The following is a 20,597-nucleotide window of genomic DNA, read 5'->3' on the forward strand; positions in this document are numbered from 1 at the left end:
TTTAGGCATTCAAACTTCTGTATCTTACACACTTGAACTTATTATTTACTAATTATTCACAATATTATTTTGTGTGAAAACTGAAGATCATGTTGCAAACACATTAACCCTACTTTGGTGAAACATTTGTGCAGGTGTTTAATATTTGATCACTGAACGCTGCTTTTGAGGAACTGAGTCTTTGGCAAAAATCTCACCTTCAGCTTCAGAGCTTGAAACTAAACTTTCTTCATTAGCATCCTGTTTAGTTTCAAATTGTTTAATGTGTTCAATTAGGTAAGGTGAGATCTGCCAAGTTTCAGTACTCACAGCATCTTTTTTTTTTTTTTTAATTCCTCTCTCCTTCGTACTGTCTCTATTTTATAGTTTTTCTTTCTCTCTGCCTTTACCTTACTTTATTTGGGTGTACAGTGATCACAGCATGGGAATCGTCCTCCTCACCTTTGTCCGTCACTATCTTTCTCTCCTTGTTCCGTTTTTTTTTACCCCGCCTCTAAAGCTGTGGTAATTCCATCTCGCAGGTTCTTGGTCAGCTTCATGGTGGACGCCCGCGGAGGGTCGATGAGAGGCAGCCGCCACAATGGCATGCGCATCATCATCCCTCCCAGGAAGTGCACTGCACCCACACGTATCACCTGCCGCTTGGCCAAACGCCACAAGCTGGCCTACCCCCCTCCCATGGTGGAAGGAGAGGGGCTGGTCAGCCGGCTGGTGGAGGTCGGACCGGCTGGGGCGCAGTTTCTTGGGTAAGATTTGACCAAATGCAAGAAGACTACACTGCTTGTCTAACTTTGATTTGCTTCAGCAGCGAGAGATCCATTACGCCTGTGTTCTTTTATTTCAGGCCCGTGATCGTGGAGATCCCTCATTTCGGGTCGATGCGAGGGAAGGAGAGGGAGCTGATAGTGTTGAGGAGCGACAACGGTGACACATGGAAGGAGCACCAGGCTGACGCCAGACCTGAAGACCTCACGGAACTGCTTACTGGAATGGATGAAGGTAAAGGCAGTGACGCTCAATGTGGTTTGTAAACTATGACAAACACCATTTTCTGACCCATTTTTAATATCAAAACACATGTACGTTTTCTCGAAGTTTGTTCAGACATCAAATTAACCATTTATAATCAATTACCTTTGAGAGCCCGATGCCATTACACTGAAGCCTTTTACTACATGACGATGGAGCCAAAAAGGGGCCGTGAAAAAAATAGTTTCTCCAAAGCAAAGTGCTTCAGACAGAGGGAGCCTGTTCTGTACAAATAAACAATTACTGTGTGACAGCTTCCCTGTCTGAGGTGAGGAGAAAATAACATTATAATCTTGCAGTAGCTCCTCTTCCTGGGATCATTATGTTAAATTAAGAATGTAATGCAGTAATTGAACGTGGATGGTTATACAAAACTGCTCTGCTCTGGACGCACAGATGGATAGTTGCATTTTGAAACAACATTCTGTACTAAACTCAAACAAATAACTTGTTCAAACAGCTCAAAGCAACAATTTGTGTGTAACAAGTAGTGTGTGCATGGTAAATCATCTGTTTGTGTAGAGGCCTAAAATAACTACACTGATACGTTGACTTCAGACCCGGTTTTACCTGGAAGTTGGTTTCCATTGCTTCCATGGACACACCTCATCTTAAGACCAACACACCAATGCTTCACAGATGCACACAAATTTAAACAATGTGAATTTAACACAGGAAAGTAACTGACAGTAAGAACCTTGTGCCACCTTTGCAGTCTGTGTGTGATATTAATGAAGGTTAAATGATTCCCTTCTGGTTACTAGTGCAGGAAGAATCTAAAATAGCTCGTCCGCGACTCTTTAAGAGGCACAGGAGAAACCAAAGCACATATACAGACACTTCAGAAGAAAGCTCTTCTTCATTTAAGCTGTTAAGCCGATGTACTGCTGACTACCAAAATGTCATCATTCAATAATGTTCAACAATCCAACACATTTACGAGGTCAAAGTTAGTTCTTGAAGAGTCTTTCGAAATGTGACAGCACCCTTTAAATGCAGCTTAAACCACATATCATGTAAATGTCTGCCGTCACAGAGCTGGACAGTCCTGCCGAGTTGGAGAAGAAGCGCATTTGCCGCATTGTCACCAGAGACTTCCCGCAGTACTTTGCTGTGGTGTCAAGGATCAAGCAGGAGTCTAACCACATGGGTCCTGATGGAGGCATGCTGTCCAGCAGCACCGTGCCCATGGTCCAGGCCTCGTTCCCGCAGGGGGCGCTCACCAAGAAGATCCGAGTCGGTTTGCAGGTACAGCAGGACTCCTTGGATCAGCTCAAATTCAGTCTGTTCCATGACTCGGCTTTTTATCCTCCGCAGATAGTGTCCACTCACTTACTTATTTATACATGACCCATTTTTTTTCCTCCTGAATATTTGATTTAGTCTGAAATGCCGAGATAGTTTGATTTGATAGAATATTCAGGAAAATCTGACTGAGCATTTCTCAAGAGTCTTCACATCTCTGTTTCTTGCATTAACGCTTCAGGCCCAGCCTGTGCCGGATGACATGGCGAGAGCGGTCCTGGGTAACAGAGCCACCTTCAGCCCTATCGTCACCGTCGAGCCCAGGAGGAGAAAGTTCCACAAGCCCATCACGATGACCATTCCCGTCCCACCGAGACAGGCAGAAGGCCATCCCAGCGGCCACCGAGGCGACTCTGCGCCATGCCTGCGTCTGCTCTGCAGCATCACAGGCCAGTGCACAACTAGAGCATGACGGTCGGAGTCTGAAGGACTAACGCTGTGTCTTGTTTTGTTACCAAAGTAATTTGCATCGTTAGATTTGTGACAAATCTTTACACAGTGTCACAAATCTAACCTGACCTGGCTTTACAATGCTGGTCAGCCAGCTGACCAGCATTGTAAAGCTGGGAGGGTAAAAGAAGGGGGGGCATATTGCAGCTAAAGCAATCACTGGTGCAGTGAGCTAATTTTTTGCCCTTGTTTCAAACAGGAGGGACGTCTCCAGCACAGTGGGAGGACATCACAGGAACCACACCACTCTCCTTTGTCACTGACTGTGTCTCCTTTACCACAAACGTGTCGGCCAGGTGAGAAAAGTATACTGAGGGCTGGATGTTGAAAATGCCTGACAATCCCTGTTTTACACAATTTAAAATGTCTCACATTGTCAAATATTGAATTAATCTATAAATCAAAAGACCAATTTCAGACTGCTGCATCCAGTAATTTGGCTCCCCGGTGATGTTCATGAATAGTCAGTAATTGCTGTCACTTTTTCAACAATAATGAACACTTTTTGAAAGTTTTCTTGCAATGAAACATTCATTCACAAAAAATATACTTTTAATTGTTTCATAATGGGCTTTTTAAATTGATGACATTATTCCGTAGAATAAATAATTGATGAATTCTGATACGAAAAAAAAAAAAAATACATGTTAAATATGTATTACAATACTGAGATAGAAATTTTTTTTTATGATATTGCAATAAAATTGACATTGTTAAGCACTTTCTGTTCAACAAACTCAACTAAAGTTTTATTTCTCAAACTTTCAATAAAATGCAGGTCCTTCTTGGTTACCTGTTTCTGACATTCTTTATTGTAATGAATGATTTGTTGTGAGGCTTTCTGCATCTGGATTCACACTCAAATCCTGTGTAATCTAAGAAAACAAAAAAAAATACAACTTCAACTGTAATTCGTATTTTACAAACAAAAAGAGAGACAGACAGCCACACTTTAAAAACACATTCAGACCCATAGGTCATTTTGGATTGTTTTAGACTGTGGGAGGAAACCGGAGAACCTGGTAGAAATATGTAAACTCCACACAGAAAGGCCAGAAAAAGTTCAAACAAAGCATCACTTGCCACTTAAGTCATCTACAGTCTCCTTTTCATCTGATTATTTCTCCTGACAGAAAGTTTCCATTGATCTCAATTTTCACACTGTTTTTTGGACATTTTGTTGAAAATGTTCATTGTCTTTTCTTTCCTCTCATACCAGCATTATACTTTAAACAAACACATGAACTCTGTACTTACTTCAAATATTTGTTACAGTTATGTCAACTATGGGTTCTTTGAGGCCGCACTAATAGACTTCTTGGTTAGTTGAATTAAAATCATGTGGTCCGACAGTAAGGCAGCACACTTTAGGAGTCTGTAATTAGATTTCTACACGACTGTCTTGTGTCTGTTTACATGCTTCTGGGGGAATAAAACGCAGTCTATTTGACATGTGACAAATAATGGCTGCTTAGACTTTGAACAGTCTGACGTTTTGTCCCCTCTTCTCTCCTCCTCAGGTTCTGGCTCGCAGACTGTCACCAGATTCCTGAGACGGTGAGTCTAGCGTCTCAGTTATACCGGGAGCTGATCTGCGTGCCATACCTGGCCAAGTTTGTGGTTTTCGCCAAAATGAACGACGCCATCGAGGCTCGGCTGCGCTGCTTCTGCATGACGGACGACAAAGTGGACAAAACCCTGGAGCAGCAGGAGAACTTTGAGGAGGTGGCCCGGAGCAAAGATATCGAGGTGGGGATGTTGACACACTGTACTGCAGCACTAGAGTCTTAGTTAATGAAAGCTTTATCTCCACCTTGTGTTTATCTTCTGACATTACAATTTTGATCTTGTGTAGGTTCTCGAGAGCAAGCCCATCCACGTGGACTGCTATGGCAACCTGTCCCCTCTCTCCAAAAGTGGGCAGCAGTTGGTTTTTAATTTCTTCTCCTTCAAGGAGAACAGACTCCCTTTCAACGTGAAGGTACAAGAGGAATTCCCTCTGTTACACTTGCTATTGGTCGCTACTCTGGTATTTCTATGATGAATGGATGTGTATCATAGTTGTAATTATACTGTAACACATCACGCTCTTGATATATATAGTTAATAGACATTTCATCCAATTGCATCATATATAATCAACTGATCTTAATATATTAATCTATTCATTTTCAGACAATTGAATCCAGGTCAAGTGATTCACAAGTGATGGACAAAAACATTCCCAAAAACTTATTGGAATACATAGACACATATGACTGTGTGTGAAATGCACAGAAACAAGCAACCTTAAACAGTTGAATTGAATAATATAACAACATTAAGTAAAATTGTAATTATGTAGAAGGAATGATGTAAAAGGGTGTATAGGCACTATTGCCTATACACATATCTGTATTCATAAAATGCATATAATTAGATAAATGTTCGTATTTTTAAGACGTATTGTATTGATCTGATTATCAGTGGACCCTGACTATAAAAACTATGAATGCATAACACTGAGAACTGAATATTACACCCTGAATTTAAGGTGACCTAATGTTTTCGTTCTTCCGTCTGGTAAAAAAAAACAAAAAAAAAAACTTGTCCTATATTCATACCAATACTTTTATGTAAAGCTATTTTTAGAATTACAGATTTACGCATTGGATCAATAGCTGTAGTAAAAATCTAGACATTTAAAAATCTTTTTTACATGCTGCGTAGGCATTTAGGTCTTGGTGGCATCTTTCTGCTGTCGTCCACAGATCCGAGACATGGGCCAGGAGCCATGTGGACGCCTCTCCTTCCTGAGAGAGCCAAAGTCCACAAAGGGCCTTCCACAGACTGCCATATGCAATTTGAATATCACACTGCCAACCCACAAGAAGGTAGGATTACCATGTTTGAACAGTTTGTTTGAGGCCATATCACATCATCCACATGTAAATGACAGACAGACAGCCTCATTGTCCTGACATGGAGAGCAGCCATTAGAGTTCATTTGGCCTCAGAAGCGACTGCCTGCTGCTTTTGTCTTTTATTAATGTTGGAAGCCTGTGCCAGTCATAAGACCCCACAACGTACACATGCAGCCACACCTGCACATCGTGCCTTCATTCTGTTGCCTGGCTCTCTGTGGGTACAGAAGATTACGCAAAGAAAAAAAAAAGAAAAAGATTTGTTTGTTGTGGTTTTGATTGATCACAAGAAACTGTTTTATTTTTTTTGCTTTTGCCTTATGTTACTTTGCTCTTTATGTTTTATTAATCTCAGACATTTTCTGATGCCTTTTGTTGTTTTTGCTGCTCCATTTTCATCCCCTGATTTTTTTTTTCTATTCTTATTTTTTCTCCCTCCCCGCTCACTGTAACTTCCCTGCTTTCCATTGTGCCATCTCTCTCCTCTCCTGCAATGCATCTTGGAATACCACAGGATATGGAGTCTGATCCTGATGATGAGGTAAACAGATTCTTCATCATCACATGGAGCTGCTTCTTCTTTGCCATCTTTTCCGTTTGCTTTACCGCGACCCTAACGAACATGCGCGCCACAGATATTTTGTCTCCGTCCAATAAGCAGGAGGGTGTGTGTGGAAGATGCTTCTTCTGACTGCATGTTTTGTTTTTTACACAGCTACACCATGTGCATGAGTGGAAATGGCAATTGTTTTAATCAGCGAGAATTTATTTATTGTTGTCTCCATCCCAAGTCCAGTGGAGCTAATTGCTGTGCCACATCTTGGCTCGTTTCCCATCCCTGTCTTCAACATGTTCAACAGGACTCCATCATTACCATTAACTCATAGGGACTCTGTTGTCTTTTGTCAGCTACAGATATAACCCTAACGTTTAGCATTCATCCACTAAGTAATTGGTTGGTATTTGGGGTTTCCTTTGGGGTTTTTATTTAACCCTTGTTCTTTGCTTGTGTGTACCAAGAATACTAACACTCTCAACTGCATGCAAGAGTTTCAATTAAAGGTAGTGATGACTTTTTTTTTTAAATATTATTTTCCCTAAAGCCCATTGGTCATATAAAGATTTCATTGAACAGTCTAGCATTCAGATAATGTCAAAGCAACAATATAAAGTAGAAGTAATTAACACAGTTGAACTTCTGTATAGTTATGGACAATTTAAAAGCTATTATAGGTTTACAAATAACTGTTTATTTCAAAGCTCAGCCATTATAGTGTGGGATTCAAACTCCAGACAAAGTCATGAAAGACCATCTCCTACTATGTTTGAATGCTTCTTAAACTAAGGGCTTAATAATAATACAATCAAATTGATTTCTTTATACTATAGTCACAGATTACAGATGACTTTGGCCTTAAATGGTAACAAAAGTGACACAGTTATTGCTATTTTCAGATTTTTATAGCTAAATTCTTTGGAGTGCATCTTAAAATGAGAAAATATTTCTTTAATGTATAATTTGTAACTCAGTGTCAAACTGAGGGCAAGCTCACAGTGCACACAAACCCCATATTGTCAGAAGTTAATAAATTTCAATTACTTTTAAACATGAAGCCAGGAAAAAGAAACACAACAGCTGTCAATTCCTCCCCAGAGAAAACAAATAACTCCTTGTGGCAGTACTAACAGCATCAAAAGCAGGGTAATATATGTCCATTACAACATCAAAATTAATGTATGCCTACTCCTGATAGGCTACCACCCTCATATTTTCTCCATATTTTTATGTTGAAACATCTTTTGTTCTTTTTTGTTTGTTTCAGACTGAAAAGCCAGAACGACGTCATACCTTTGCCTCCTTAGCTTTGCGTAAGCGCTACAGCTATTTGACCGACCCAGCAGCGAGTGAGTTCCCCCTTTTTACTTGCATTAAATTTCCAATTGATTACAATTATTTATGTCAGTGTAAGAGGTCCCATTACATAGTGTGCATATTGCTCTCACATCAAGACCGTATAGAAAAAGATCTACCTGACAAGACATGTTCATCACTCATTCATTCTCGCCACTTGACACATACGTTTATACCACCTGTCATCCATCAAACATTTGCATGGTTTACTGTGTGTTACGCTTTGCTTACCCCATCCCATGTCCAAAAACAAAAACTGTCTCCCTGTTTCAACTGTTATTTTACATTTGTTGAACCACTGAAATGTCTGTCTGTTTGTTTACCATTTGAACAAAAAATGTTTTAATTCATGTTGAATAAAATATTATTTGGAATTGTTCTCATTCCTTTAGTAGCCATTTCACTCTTTTATTGGCTTTATGATTGTGTGCGGCTGTGTATATTACTGTTTAACAGGTTGCACTTTACACTTATTAAATATACTCAACAGTAACAATATCTGAGAACCGGAGATTTGTATTTGTGCCTTTTACCTAATATTGGCCCATTTTCAAACAATTGGGCAGATTTCATATGGGGTCTGAGTTGATTTTTTTGTTTTTTTGTTTTTTTCTGAAATTACAGAGCAACAATCAAAAGGGATAGATGATGTTTTGCTTCGCATTATGTAAAGTGCAACCTATTTTTTTCATTTTAAATCATGGCCAAACAAGTAATGTGATCTGTTTTCTTACTGATATACACTTGTGGGGTCATCTGGCAATAGAATTTACCAAGTACAAGGATTACCACATTTTAATCAAACATGTATAGTAAAAGGCACTGCTGCAAGAAGGCAAATAGAATATGCACATCAAAAGTCAATGGAATTGGACTTTTTTGGTTATCATGTCATTTCTGTTATCTCTCCTATACGTCAAGCATTATTATGTTATATACATGCCATTCTGTATCAATTGTATAATACCATTAGTCATCGCCATCTATCATATGGGCCTTTCTTACATATTGTGTGAATTTTTTGCCTTATTGCTGTGACTAATGCCTTTTCTGACTGACTCAAATTTCTCTTTCTGGTTTTTATGTTTTCTTTCAAATTATTTTTTGTTATATTTTATGTTTGCTTCTTTATTGCTTTGATTTAAATTATTGTTGAAGAAACAACTGATCGAAGCTCGCCGAGAACACAGCCTTCTAGCTACCCTCACAAACCTGTCTTTTCAACGAGATCTTATCAGGCGTGGTCGCCTGTTCCTGTCGCCGTCGCTGGTCAAACCAAATCTGGGTTTGGCTCCCTCTCCAGTTCGTCATCCAACACGCCCTCTGCCTCTCCATTAAAGTCTGTCTGGTCCATCAACTCAGCCTCCCCGATCAAGACCAACATTCCTGGATCACCTGCCTCTTCTGTAAAGTCAGTTAGTGACATAGCGTCCCCCATCCGCTCTTACAGAACCATCTCCTCTCCTATAAAAACTGTAGTCCAGCAAGCCCAGTACCCTGCCCAGGTCACCCCGAGTCCCTTGGCTTCACCAGGGAAAAGTGCCCCAGATCCTTTATCTATGAAAGGATTAGCAGCATTGTCTGCCAGGACATCTCCTATAACAGTCTCTGGAGGAGGAAGCCCTCTTCTCGAGAGAGCCTCCATGAGCATGACCCCACCAACATCTCCTAAGTCTTCTTTGAGTATGTTCAGCTCACCCCTGCCCTACAAAACCCTTATGGCAGCATCTAGTGGCACAGCATCCTCCTCACCAATAAAAACAGTCCCTGGTCTCTCCTCAGTACGATCCTTTGCCTCGGATGCGACTGGCTCTGCAAGAAACCTGTTCTCCTCTCTCTCATCGCCGCTTAAGTCCAACTCCCCTCCAAGTGCTGCAGCTCTTATCAATGGAACTGTGTCACCTGCACAGTACCGCTCTTCATCTCCAACATCTCTTCTCACCAGCAGTCTGCAGGAAAGAATACAGGCAACTACCAATGCTGCGACGACAAGCGTCAATGCCGCCTTTGATGAGGTCGAAAAAACGTTTAATTCTTGCTCTGCAGGCTATGGCACCTTGAAGTCTATGTCCTCCTCTGCATCCTCTTCATATCAGTCGATAAGATCATCAGCTTCGAACTCTCTCTATGCCTCTCTAAGATCCCCCTCAAATGCCACAACTGCTGTAACAGCAAGTACAATGACAGTTCCAGTGTACTCGGTTATCAATGTGGTGCCAGAGGGCCAGTTTAAAAAGTTACCAGAGGTGTCTAAGTCAGCTGCTGCTCTTCTCTCTCCAAGAAAGACTCTGCCAGCTGAAGTCAATGCTCAATTGCAATCGTCCTTTGCCCGGACACTTTCACCTATCAAAGCCCCGGTTTATTCTGCTGCTCTCAAAGCAAACACCACATCACCACTGTCATCGAGCCAAGAGATTCTAAAGGATGTAGCCGAAATGAAAGAGGACTTGATACGAATGTCAGCTATTTTGCAGACAGACCCAAATTCCACAGCCAATAAAGGATTTCAGTCAGATTCTCCCAAAGAACCTAAAATGGAAGATGAGGAACCATATCGGATTGTAGAGAAAGTAAAACAAGACCTGGTAAAAGTGAGTGAGATCCTTACTAAAGATGCTGTCAAGGATGGGAGAGTGTCCCTGGCCAGGAGTTCATTAGATGACATACACTTCTCAAAAGTGCAAGTTGAACAACCACCAAGCAACTGGAGCTATCCACCAAGATATGAGACGGTTGTCCCTCAAGCCAAATCAAAAACAATACCTGATAGAGATTTCAATCTCTCTAAAGTGGTTGACTACCTGGCCAATGATGTTGGGAGTAGCTCTTTCTCCAAAATGCATGACAAACATAGAGCAGATGAGGGAAAAAGAGAAGGAGAGGGCAAGGAGAAGCAGAAACGTGTCCTAAAACCCACTATAGCAGTTCAGGAACATAAGCTCAAAATGCCCCCAACAAACATGCGGTCTTCACCCTCGGACAAAGAGATCAGTAAGGTCGCTGATGCTCTTTTTGGAGCAGACACTGTTCTTGAATCCCCCGACGATATCTCACATGAACAAGATAAAAGTCCCCTCTCAGATAGCGGTTTTGAGACCAGGAGTGAAAGGACACCCTCTGCCCCTCAAAGTGCAGAAGGCATGGGCCCCAAAGCCCTTTTTCAGGACATACCAGTTCCACCAGTGATCACGGAGACTAGGACTGAGGTTGTTCATGTAATCAGGAGCTATGAACCCCCAGAAGATAACAAACAACCTGCAATGGAAGATGCACATCCTGTTAGATATATCGATTCAGACTCAAGAGGGCACCCAAATCAAATGCCATCAACTCCAGACCAGAATAAATGCTATTCAGTAAAAGTCAGTCCTGATGAGGATCCAATGGGGAAAGGAATGAGAGTTAAGGAGGAAACTCACATCACTACCACCACCAGGATGGTATACCACAAGCCTGGCAAAGAAGCAGCATCAGAGAGGTGTGAGGAAACTATGTCAGTGCATGATATAATGAAGGCTTTTCAGTCAGGCAAAGACCCCTCTAGAGAGCTAGCGGGACTGTTTGAGCACAAGTCTAGCAATGAGGAAACATCACAAAGAGTCCTTGAGGACATCAATTCCAAACCAAAGGTTGAAAGAATAATTGAAGTTCACATCGAAAAAGGCAATAAAACGGAACCAACTGAGGTCATCATCAGAGAGACAAAAAACCATGCAGAGAAGGAAATGTATTACTACCCAGGGAGTCGACAAGAGGAAGAAGAGCTTGAGGAATCACTTCCTGTGTACCTTGACTACCCCAGAGTGAACACACCCATGTCACAAGAAGAAGACAGTCGTCCGAGTTCAGCCCAGCTCATGGCAGATGACTCATATAAAACACTGAAACTACTTAGCCAGCAATCTGTAGAGTATAATGAGGATGAATCATCAGAGCTTAGGGGTGAATCGTACAATTTTGCTGAGAAAATGTTACTCTCTGAGAAATTGGACCAGTCCCATTCTGACACTGAAGAATATCTGAGAGATAGGTCTCGCTTTCATTCACCAGACAGAAGTAGTCATAGCGAGGGTAGAGCACTTGGGCCAAGAACAGAGTATGTGTTTCGATCATCAAGAAATGTTTTTGACAAATCTGGTCGAATGGCTAATGTCGATGATAACTTTGACAAACTCACACTCTTGCAGTATTCCTCTGAGCCAGGGAGTCCAAAACAATCAGTTTGGATGCGTGTGTCAGATGACACACAAAATAAGGACAGGCAACTTGTGTACGAGGACAGAGTGGACAGGACAGTAAAAGAGGCAGAGGAAAAATTAAGTGAGGTGTCTCAATTCTTCCGAGATAAAACAGAGCAACTCAATGATGAACTTTCCTCTCCAGAGAAGAAATCTCGCAGACCAGACTTCAGGGAATCACGTTCAGGACCCAGTTCTACTCACAGCAGTCCGGAGAGATCAGCTTATAGTGGTAGTGGGGAAGAATGGAGCAGAGAAAGGCTTCGAGACAGGTTCAGCTCAAATGACAGGAAATGTGCCAGTTTACCCAGCAGTCCAGAGAGAAGAGTATTGCTGCAGTACTCCAATTCAGACCAAAGGAAACCAGCAGATTGTAAGTCACAGGCAAGCACAGGGGAAATCTCCAAACCTTTTCAAATGTCTTCCTCCAAAGTCAGTGCTGTACGGCTAAAATTTGAGCAAGAGGCTCAAAGGCAAGATAGGAGTCCTCAGGGTGGCCAAAATCAAAATCCTCCTATCAGAAAACTCCAGGAAAGCAAGCTTCCTGTGTATCAGGTATTTACAGGTTCCGACACGCCCAAAACACCCAGCAGTCCGGGAAACCAGAGGAGGGGTGTGGAGTGTGAATCAAAAAAGTTCTCTCCCAAACATGACCCCAGTAGAAAAGATCAGGATGAGAAAAAGTTATTGAAAACATGGGAAAACCAAGGGTATGGAAACTACAAACCCCAGTCCCCCAAACTGTCATCTTCTTTAATCCAAGACTCTGTGAAAGATGGCAGTGATAGTGATTCCCAAAGCCAAGAAACAACGAAGAAAATAATCTACACAGAATTTGTTGTCCGGGAAAGTCCAAATAGCAATGATGGTCTAAAAAAAAACTTGGAATCGCAAATTCCTGTAAGAAAGCAGTCTAATTTTTCAGAGAATAGCAAATCCACCTCTTTAAAATTTGATACCTCTGTTGAACAACATGAAAGGGCTGGGTCTCACGTGCCTACTTTAGCTAGAAATCGGTTACACAGTAGCTCTGAATCCAACAAGTCTACTCGTGGATCATCATTTGGAAAATCCACAGACTCATCAGAGGGGAGCCAGTCAAGTGTAGTGTGCAATGGTGTTGATAGTGATCAAGTAGAGTATTTGGATCAAGTAACTCCTGTAGTTGTCACCGAGGGCTTTAAAGACATTAAACCATTACCTGTATATGTCAGCATCCAAGTAGGAAAGCAGTATGAGAAAGAAACTGCCTCAGGGCAGCTAGGGACATACAAAAAGATTGTAAGCCATGAGAGTAGGACAGTGCATGAGACGAGAAGTGGTTTTTACACTGTCAAACAAAAGCAGTCTCCATCTCCTCAAGGAAGTCCAGAAGATGATACTCTCGAGCAAGTGACTTTCATGGACAGCTCTGGGAAAAGTCCTGTTACCCCCGAGACCCCCAGCTCAGAGGAAGTGAGTCTGACCTCCAGAACGCCAGACTCTGTGATTGGCTTTATGCCTGGCATGCCAAGCCCTATCCCTGAAGAGTCTGAGGAGGAGGAAGGAAAGACATTCATCTACAAAGAACCCTCGAAGGAAAAATCAAAGCCAGCCCCCTCAGAGAGTTGCAGTAGAAAACAAGATGGAGAGAGACAAAAGTCAAAAGACAAAAGAGTGGCCTATATAGAGTTTCCTCCTCCTCCTCCTGTAGAGGCAGAACAGTCGGATCCTGAAAAGAGGGGTTCGTGTGCTTCTTCTGAGGCAGAGACAGAGATGATGGAGGTAAACCTCCAGGAGGAGCATGATAGGCACCTCTTAGCCGAGCCAGTCATCAGGGTCCAGCCTCCGTCTCCCATTCCCCCTGGAGCTGATAACAGTGACTCCAGTGATGACGAGTCTGTCTTTCACCCAATTCCTATCAAAAAGTACACCTTTAAAATGAAAGAGGAAGGAGAGAAACATCCAAAAAACCAAAAATCAGAAAAAAATGGAAACAATAATGATCCTGGCCTAAATTGTGTAGAGAAGGGGGAGGATGCTGACTTTGAACAAAATGGCAATGACCAGTCCATTACTGACTGCTCAATAGCAACCACGGCTGAATTCTCCCATGACACAGATGCAACTGAAATAGACTCTTTAGATGGATATGATCTTCAGGATGAAGATGACGGACTGAGTGAGGATCCTAAAACATCTAGTTTGTCTAATGATGGAAAAGCAACTGACCGTTCATTCAGCCAATCAAAACTTGAAGTAATAGAGGAAGAGAAATTTGAGGAAGGAGGAGAAAATGGAAAAACAAAATCCAGCGCATCTTCAGCAAAAAGTGGTGGTGAAGAAAAGGATTACACTCTTGAAGGAAGACATCCTGAAAGACAGGGCTTTGGGGAAAGTTACTTTGGCTACCAACTTGAAGAGGAGTTGAATTCAACCTTTAAAACTGTTGCCACGAAAGGTTTGGACTTTGACCCCTGGTCAACAAAAGGGGTTGATAATGAAGGGGTTTTTGACTCCAGAGCAAAAGAGGAGGATCCCAAGCCCTTTGGTTTATCAGTGGAGGACAAATCACAGGCTACAACACCTGACACAACTCCTGCTCGTACACCAACTGATGAGAGCACACCGACTAGTGAGCCTAACCCCTTCCCTTTCCATGAAGGGAAGATGTTTGAGATGACCCGCAGTGGTGCTATTGACATGAGCAAGCGGGACTTTGTTGAAGAGAGGCTTCAGTTTTTCCAGATTGGTGAGCATTCCTCTGACCCTAAAACAGGGGAAAAGGGGCGAGGGGGAAAGATCCTGGGAGTACTCTCCTCTCAGTCAAAATCAGGGGAGAGGGCCACAGTAGATGGGAAAGTGAAAGTTATAGACACCACCACAGACAGCAGCACTACACCAGCAACAACTACAGCAAAATGCAGCCCTGCACAGCCTGGCGGTGACACTGGCTATGCTGGTACTGATGCCTCCGCCTGTGAAGCCATAGCTGAGACTGCCTCTTCTTGCACAATCACAGCCTCTAAGGTTGATTCCAAGTTACGCACTCCCATTAAGATGGGCATAGCTGCCTCTATAACAGTGAAGAAAGACTCAGGGGATCTTCCGGAATGTAAGACTGAGATTTCAGAGGGTCAAATGGTACCAGAGTACATTAGTATAGAGGGTCAAAGTACAGAGAACAAGTCTAGAAGTCGCACAGAACCCAATGTAGAAAGAAGAGATTTCCCTTCTGAGAACTGCAACAACAACAACAACCTTGAGTCCTCAAGTGTTCAAGCCAACTACATTCAATGCGGTAGTGTAGTGTTCAATTTGCAGTCTTCATCTGAGCCCACTCTTCAGAAGGCTAGCAGGATAGAGACACTGTGCTGTAGGGATATAGAAGAACGAGTTGAAGTCCACAAAAGCAGTCAAGTCCAGGAGCAGAGAAGTGAAACAGTTAAAGAAAGTGAAGTGAAGCAGCCCAAGTCCAGACTCCCAGTTAAAGCATCAGGGTGGTCCTTTCACACGCAGGGAACAGCAATAGGCAAACAGAAGCCCAAGGAAGCAGTGAGGGTTGAGGTCAAAAAAAGAGGAGAGCCAGCCATAGCCAAAGTAGAGCCCAGATCTAGGATACCAATCAAGGATGTTAAGAAAAGCAGCCCTGCCACCACGACTAGCCCACATGTTTCAGTTCGTGTTACCTCACAGCCAGTAAGGACATTGGACACAGAGAGAGCAACCATACAGTTGCCCTCAAGACTGCCCCTGAAGGACAGGCATCAGGTCTCAAATGAGGGGACGAGTAGCCAGAGCAGACAGGAGAACCCTAGTGAGCTTTGTAAGCGCACCATCGAATATTTTAAAGGCATTAGCGGGGAGACGCTAAAGTTGGTGGACCGCCTGTCAGACGAGGAGAAAAAGACGCAGACAGAGCAGTCGGAGGAAGACAGCACCTCCCGGAGCACCTCTCTGTCGGACGCCTCCCAGCCTTCCCAGCCCTCCCAGCCCTCCCGCTCATCCAGGTCTGGTAGAGGTTCGAGGGCTGAGGCCGGGGCCGCGTCCGTAAGGGCAAAGGTGGCGACGACGGACAGGGCCTCCGGCAGTGAGAGGAGCAGGAGGAGTAGGCGGACTGGTGGGAAGGAGGGCAGTCAGGGACTCACAGGGTCTCGAGCGCCTCCCATCGCGGAGATCAAGCCTAGTTTGTAAAACTTTCACACTATGTTTAAAATACATCTATATATTTATATATTTCACTTTTAGTTGCATGACATCGTTGTGATCGTTTAATGGATTGACTGGAATGCCTGTGGCGTGTTTACATATTCTCTTCAGAACAGTAGCTGTCATTCAAATTTATTTTTTTTGTCATTGATGTACTGTGTACTGTATTGTCTATGTTGCAAGATTCTCTTTCCTCTGTTCCCCTCCTCCAACCCTCTGTAAATAATAGTAGTGTGAGCATGCCAGTAGTGATGACTGGTCACTGGCACAACCAGTCCCTTTGTTTAACAACTCCCTGGTCTGCTTGTCTGTCTGTGCAGGGTGGTTACTGAGTTATTGTGATAGTCTGTTTCTGCAGAATTTCTCATGCAATTGTCTTTGAAACTAACAAATGTTGGCAAAGAACACCAAAGTGCGTCTTCGCATGTTGACATTTTAGATTCTAACATAGATCGCTCCACCCTCGTATTTGTAGAAGTCCGAGTCTGTTGTTGATAGTCATGTTATGCTTTGTTTTGTGTGGTTCTCATGACAGTTACTGCCTGCTTAGAGGATACATATCACAAACAGTCACAGAGCACCACTTACTCTATGGACATATTTAAGTTGCTCATAGTGTTTGTAGACTAGCAAATCCTTTTCTTGCCATTTTACAGAAATGATTAATAATTGCTAACTTTTTCTTTGGTTTGATTACATTTATATAACTGTGTTGTGAATATTTATGAAGACAACCATAGTTGACGTTTTTAATTCTCAATGATAAGTGGCCAGAAAAGGAAAATTATACATATTTATTTTTACCTTACATATATACAGATTGGGGAGGAAGATTGTTATATTAATACTTTGCTGTCCTCATCTTTGTAGGTCCTCAAAGTCCATGTGAGCGAACAGACTTGCGTATGGCCATCGTTGCCGATCACCTGGGGCTCAGTTGGACAGGTGAGAATGCTACAGCTTAACTTATTTTCTGTCACTAAAGATGAGTTTGTCAAAGTCGGTACAATTGCTCAGTTCATGTGGTATTTTTTGCATCAAAATGAATGCTGCTCTATAAAAAGTGGTTCTCCGTCTGCTTGCAAATAAACTCTGTGTCACTTTATATACTGTCTCCAGCATGTGAAGTGTTTACAGATTTCTGTCCAAACTTTAAAGTGACAGTGTGAACTCAAACTAAACACGACTAATGTTCACTGTAGAGGTTTCAAGCTCATTTCGGTATAGGACTCAGATTTGGGCTAATACGTCACAAAATAAACCTATAAATACCCATCATTGGTACTTTTTCTCTTTTGTGTGCAAATAAATACTTAAAATACTTATTTAAAATAAAAACTTAATAACCAATTACTAGTTTTGTTGCAACTTAAATTCCATGGACTGGATTTGACTTTCCACCAAATCAAATTTGCCCAATCGGCTTCATCATAGTGACCTCTGAGCATTTCAAAAACAAATGTGCCCACAATTACTTTCTCATCTGTCTCTGAGACTCAAGACGGTCAGAACCTACTGCCACCTTGAGGCTAACTGAACATCTTGCAGGTTTAAAAATAGTGAGAGGCATGACAGAGCAGAAAGGATTTTTACTGCCTTCATAGTCTCCACTTCATTCAGCGATGGTATAGCATTACATAAAAGAACTATAGATTGAAAATAATCAGCACTGTAATGTGATTGTAATGTTGAAACAGCGGGGACTATAAACATTTTAACTAAATGTGCTGCATAAGAAGTGGTATTAAATCAATTTCAGCACTTAAGTGTGAGTAGTAATGTGAGATTTTCTGTTGGTGTCCCATGGCAGAGCTGGCTCGGGAGATGAACTTCACAGTGGATGAGATCAACCACATCAGACTAGAGAACCCCAACTCCCTGACAGCACAGAGCTTCATGCTTCTTAAGAAATGGGTCAGTCGAGAAGGGAAAAACGCCACAAGTAAGAGTATTTTAAAATCGTACGATCTGACTCTCCATGTCTCCTTTTCCATTTTCTTGTTGTCAAAAAAATCCTTAATGCAATCATTTCAGATGAAAGTAAATCTTTTTTTTTTATCTTCTTGATTTCTCCACAGCGGATGCCTTAACTGCAGTGCTGACCAAAGTCAATCGGATGGATATTGTGACTTTACTGGAGGGCCCTATATTTGACTATGGTAACATTTCAGGCACAAGATGTTTTGCCGATGATAACGCTGTTTTCCGGGATCAGGCTGATGGTAAAGTTTAGCTTTGTCTAGCTGACCTCTTACCTCTCCCTGCTACCTTTGTTTTGTTGTGTCAGTGCATGGATCACATAACTATAGTGCTTTGCAGAACTACTTTGGAATTGTTGATTTACAGTCAGATTTGGAACTTGTTTTGACAACTGGATATGCTCCTGTCGTGTATTCCGAATAAACTACACACAAAAAGTAAGGACATTTTTGTTTGGTTATTCCCTTGTGAAGCTGCTTTTTGGCAACAAATCTTATTCCACTGGAAAAACTGATTGTTTAAACATACAAGTAAGATGCATTTGTTTGATTAGTAGACAAGGTGTGAACGTCTGCCAAATCTGTGTTAATGCCAAACAAAATTTTCCTCAGTTTTTGTGTGTAGTTTATTCATGAAACGTCCTATTTGCATATCATTTTTTACACTTTTCAATTTGTCTAAAACAATTGAGGGATAACTATATTGATTGGCCTCTGTGAAATCAGCCCCATATCGATTTAAATCAAACTGAATATTTCTTAAAAGATTATGATAGTGTATCCAGTTACAATGAGCAATATCCACTGTTAGGATTCCCATTCTAAGTGCATGCTGCATAATAAGTACTGCTTTAAATGTGTTTTGGTTATGTTTGACCTGACGAGATATTATGTAACCCTGTAGAGTTTGCTGTCCTCTGTTGCTTCAGTTTAGTTCTCCTAGTTTTCCTCCAGCTTCTCTGAGCCTTCCTTGGATAGATGAGAGAATCTCTTCCTCCTTGAAACCAGACTCCCTCCTCCTCCTCCTCCTCCTCCTCCTCCTCCTCCTACATCACCTCCCCACAGCAGTATCACTGCTAACAACGTAACAGCTCTTACCAAACTAAGAGCTCTGTGTTCCCACCCCGTACCTATCCACACATTTATTTATTGTCTTGTTTTTCTTGTTTTACATCATTGTTTCCTGAATTAACTTTTTGTTTCATGTCTCTTGTGCATGTGCTTCCCCTTTATTCATTTTCTAGTTACCATAATTATCCCTTTAACTCCCAGAAGCAATCAAGCAGCCTTCCACCTAGAGACGCCCTGTCCCCTCCTGCTCACGTCGACCCCAACACCACCACCCACTCCCTTCACACCGATGTCGGCACTTTACTGTCTTCCCCTTTCCTCACGTCGCTCTCCGAGTTACGAGTCCTCTATTTCGCGCAAAGACCTCGCACCTTTAGCACCATTTGAGCCACCATTTGAAACACCACAGTTTGACTTACTCACCTCTCTTCCTCCATGCCATAACCATCAGAGCTCCTCGCCTGACCCCCGTCAGTCACTTGCTTACCCTTTCTCACCCCACTTGTCCTCCCCGATCCCCCTCATCACCTCACCTTTACCCTTGTCACCTGCTCCCCACTCTCCGTCACCCATTCTCTTCTCACCATCTCTCCCAGTCTCTCCCACACCCACTGCAACTTCACAAGCAGAACCACTCACTCCTTCTGCATCTTCCCCTGATGTGTTCTTTTGTACTCCCAGCTCCTCAACCACGCCAGCCACAGCAACTCCTCCCACCAACCTCACCATTGAACCCTCTGTTTCCCGCAGCCTCTCTAACACAGCAGCTTCTGTCACTGCGTCTCCGAGCAAAGACTCTCTGGTGACCCAGCTTGCCTGCTCCTCCTCCCGCCCTGTCTCCCCTCTGTCCTTGTCGACTCTCCCCACCGTCTCTCCCTCGGGGTCTCGTTGTCCGAGTCCGACTCCCGGTTCCCCTCCCCTCCGCTCTCTGTCTCCCTGTCCCGTTTGCCAGTGTACCTGTGCACCCTCCACCAATCCTCCCCCCACCCGAACCCGCATCGACACATCCAAAATGGAAATATTCCTCTAGGTTTCCTTTTCTGTTTGTCCTTTTCTTATCGTTCATTCTTACATCTCTCATCTGTCATGTCTTTCATGTGAGCGTGCGACCACAAATGTTCAAATCTCACTCTCATCGCGCTATAACTTTAGTAGCCTTGTGTCACTACTGTGTCCCACTTTTAATACACCACAATAACTATTTACAAACACAATGTATAGTTTTTATTAATACTGTCAATTGCGCACATATTTCTATATTCAAGAAAACCAAAAGAAAAATATTTCTATTTTAATGTAAATGTATGCATAATGGCAATTCTGTAGAAGTTTACATGAAGGAAACAAATTTAATACTCAAACTACAGATTTTTTTTTAAATCATATTGAACTCAGAATAAAGTTGTTTTGTTTTGTTTTTCAAATAAATCTTTCGAAAATAAGCCACGACAATAACATTTCCAGTCCTTTTCTTAACACAAGAACCAAGTGAACTATGTTGCTGGCATCAAATTCAGAATCA

At 42.3% G+C, this 20,597-nt stretch overlaps 1 protein-coding gene across 1 annotated transcript in view; it reads left to right on the plus strand.

The window, feature by feature from the left end:
* The window catches only part of LOC308138553 (uncharacterized protein), a 129,197-nt gene that overhangs the window by 98,822 nt on the left and 9,778 nt on the right, over positions 1 to 20,597 (plus strand). Inside the window, exons 27-38 of the mRNA XM_080507722.1 lie at positions 522 to 746; positions 845 to 999; positions 2,066 to 2,277; positions 2,516 to 2,723; positions 2,984 to 3,080; positions 4,305 to 4,533; positions 4,640 to 4,765; positions 5,535 to 5,657; positions 7,511 to 7,592; positions 16,896 to 16,970; positions 17,836 to 17,967; positions 18,104 to 18,247. Coding sequence (XP_080363848.1) covers positions 522 to 746; positions 845 to 999; positions 2,066 to 2,277; positions 2,516 to 2,723; positions 2,984 to 3,080; positions 4,305 to 4,533; positions 4,640 to 4,765; positions 5,535 to 5,657; positions 7,511 to 7,592; positions 16,896 to 16,970; positions 17,836 to 17,967; positions 18,104 to 18,247 — 1,808 coding nt within the window. The remainder of the gene's footprint in view (positions 1 to 521; positions 747 to 844; positions 1,000 to 2,065; positions 2,278 to 2,515; positions 2,724 to 2,983; positions 3,081 to 4,304; positions 4,534 to 4,639; positions 4,766 to 5,534; positions 5,658 to 7,510; positions 7,593 to 16,895; positions 16,971 to 17,835; positions 17,968 to 18,103; positions 18,248 to 20,597) is intronic.

Source organism: Blennius ocellaris (assembly GCF_963422515.1).
Source record: "Blennius ocellaris genome assembly, chromosome: 13".
NCBI classification, from domain to species: Eukaryota; Metazoa; Chordata; class Actinopteri; order Blenniiformes; family Blenniidae; genus Blennius; species Blennius ocellaris.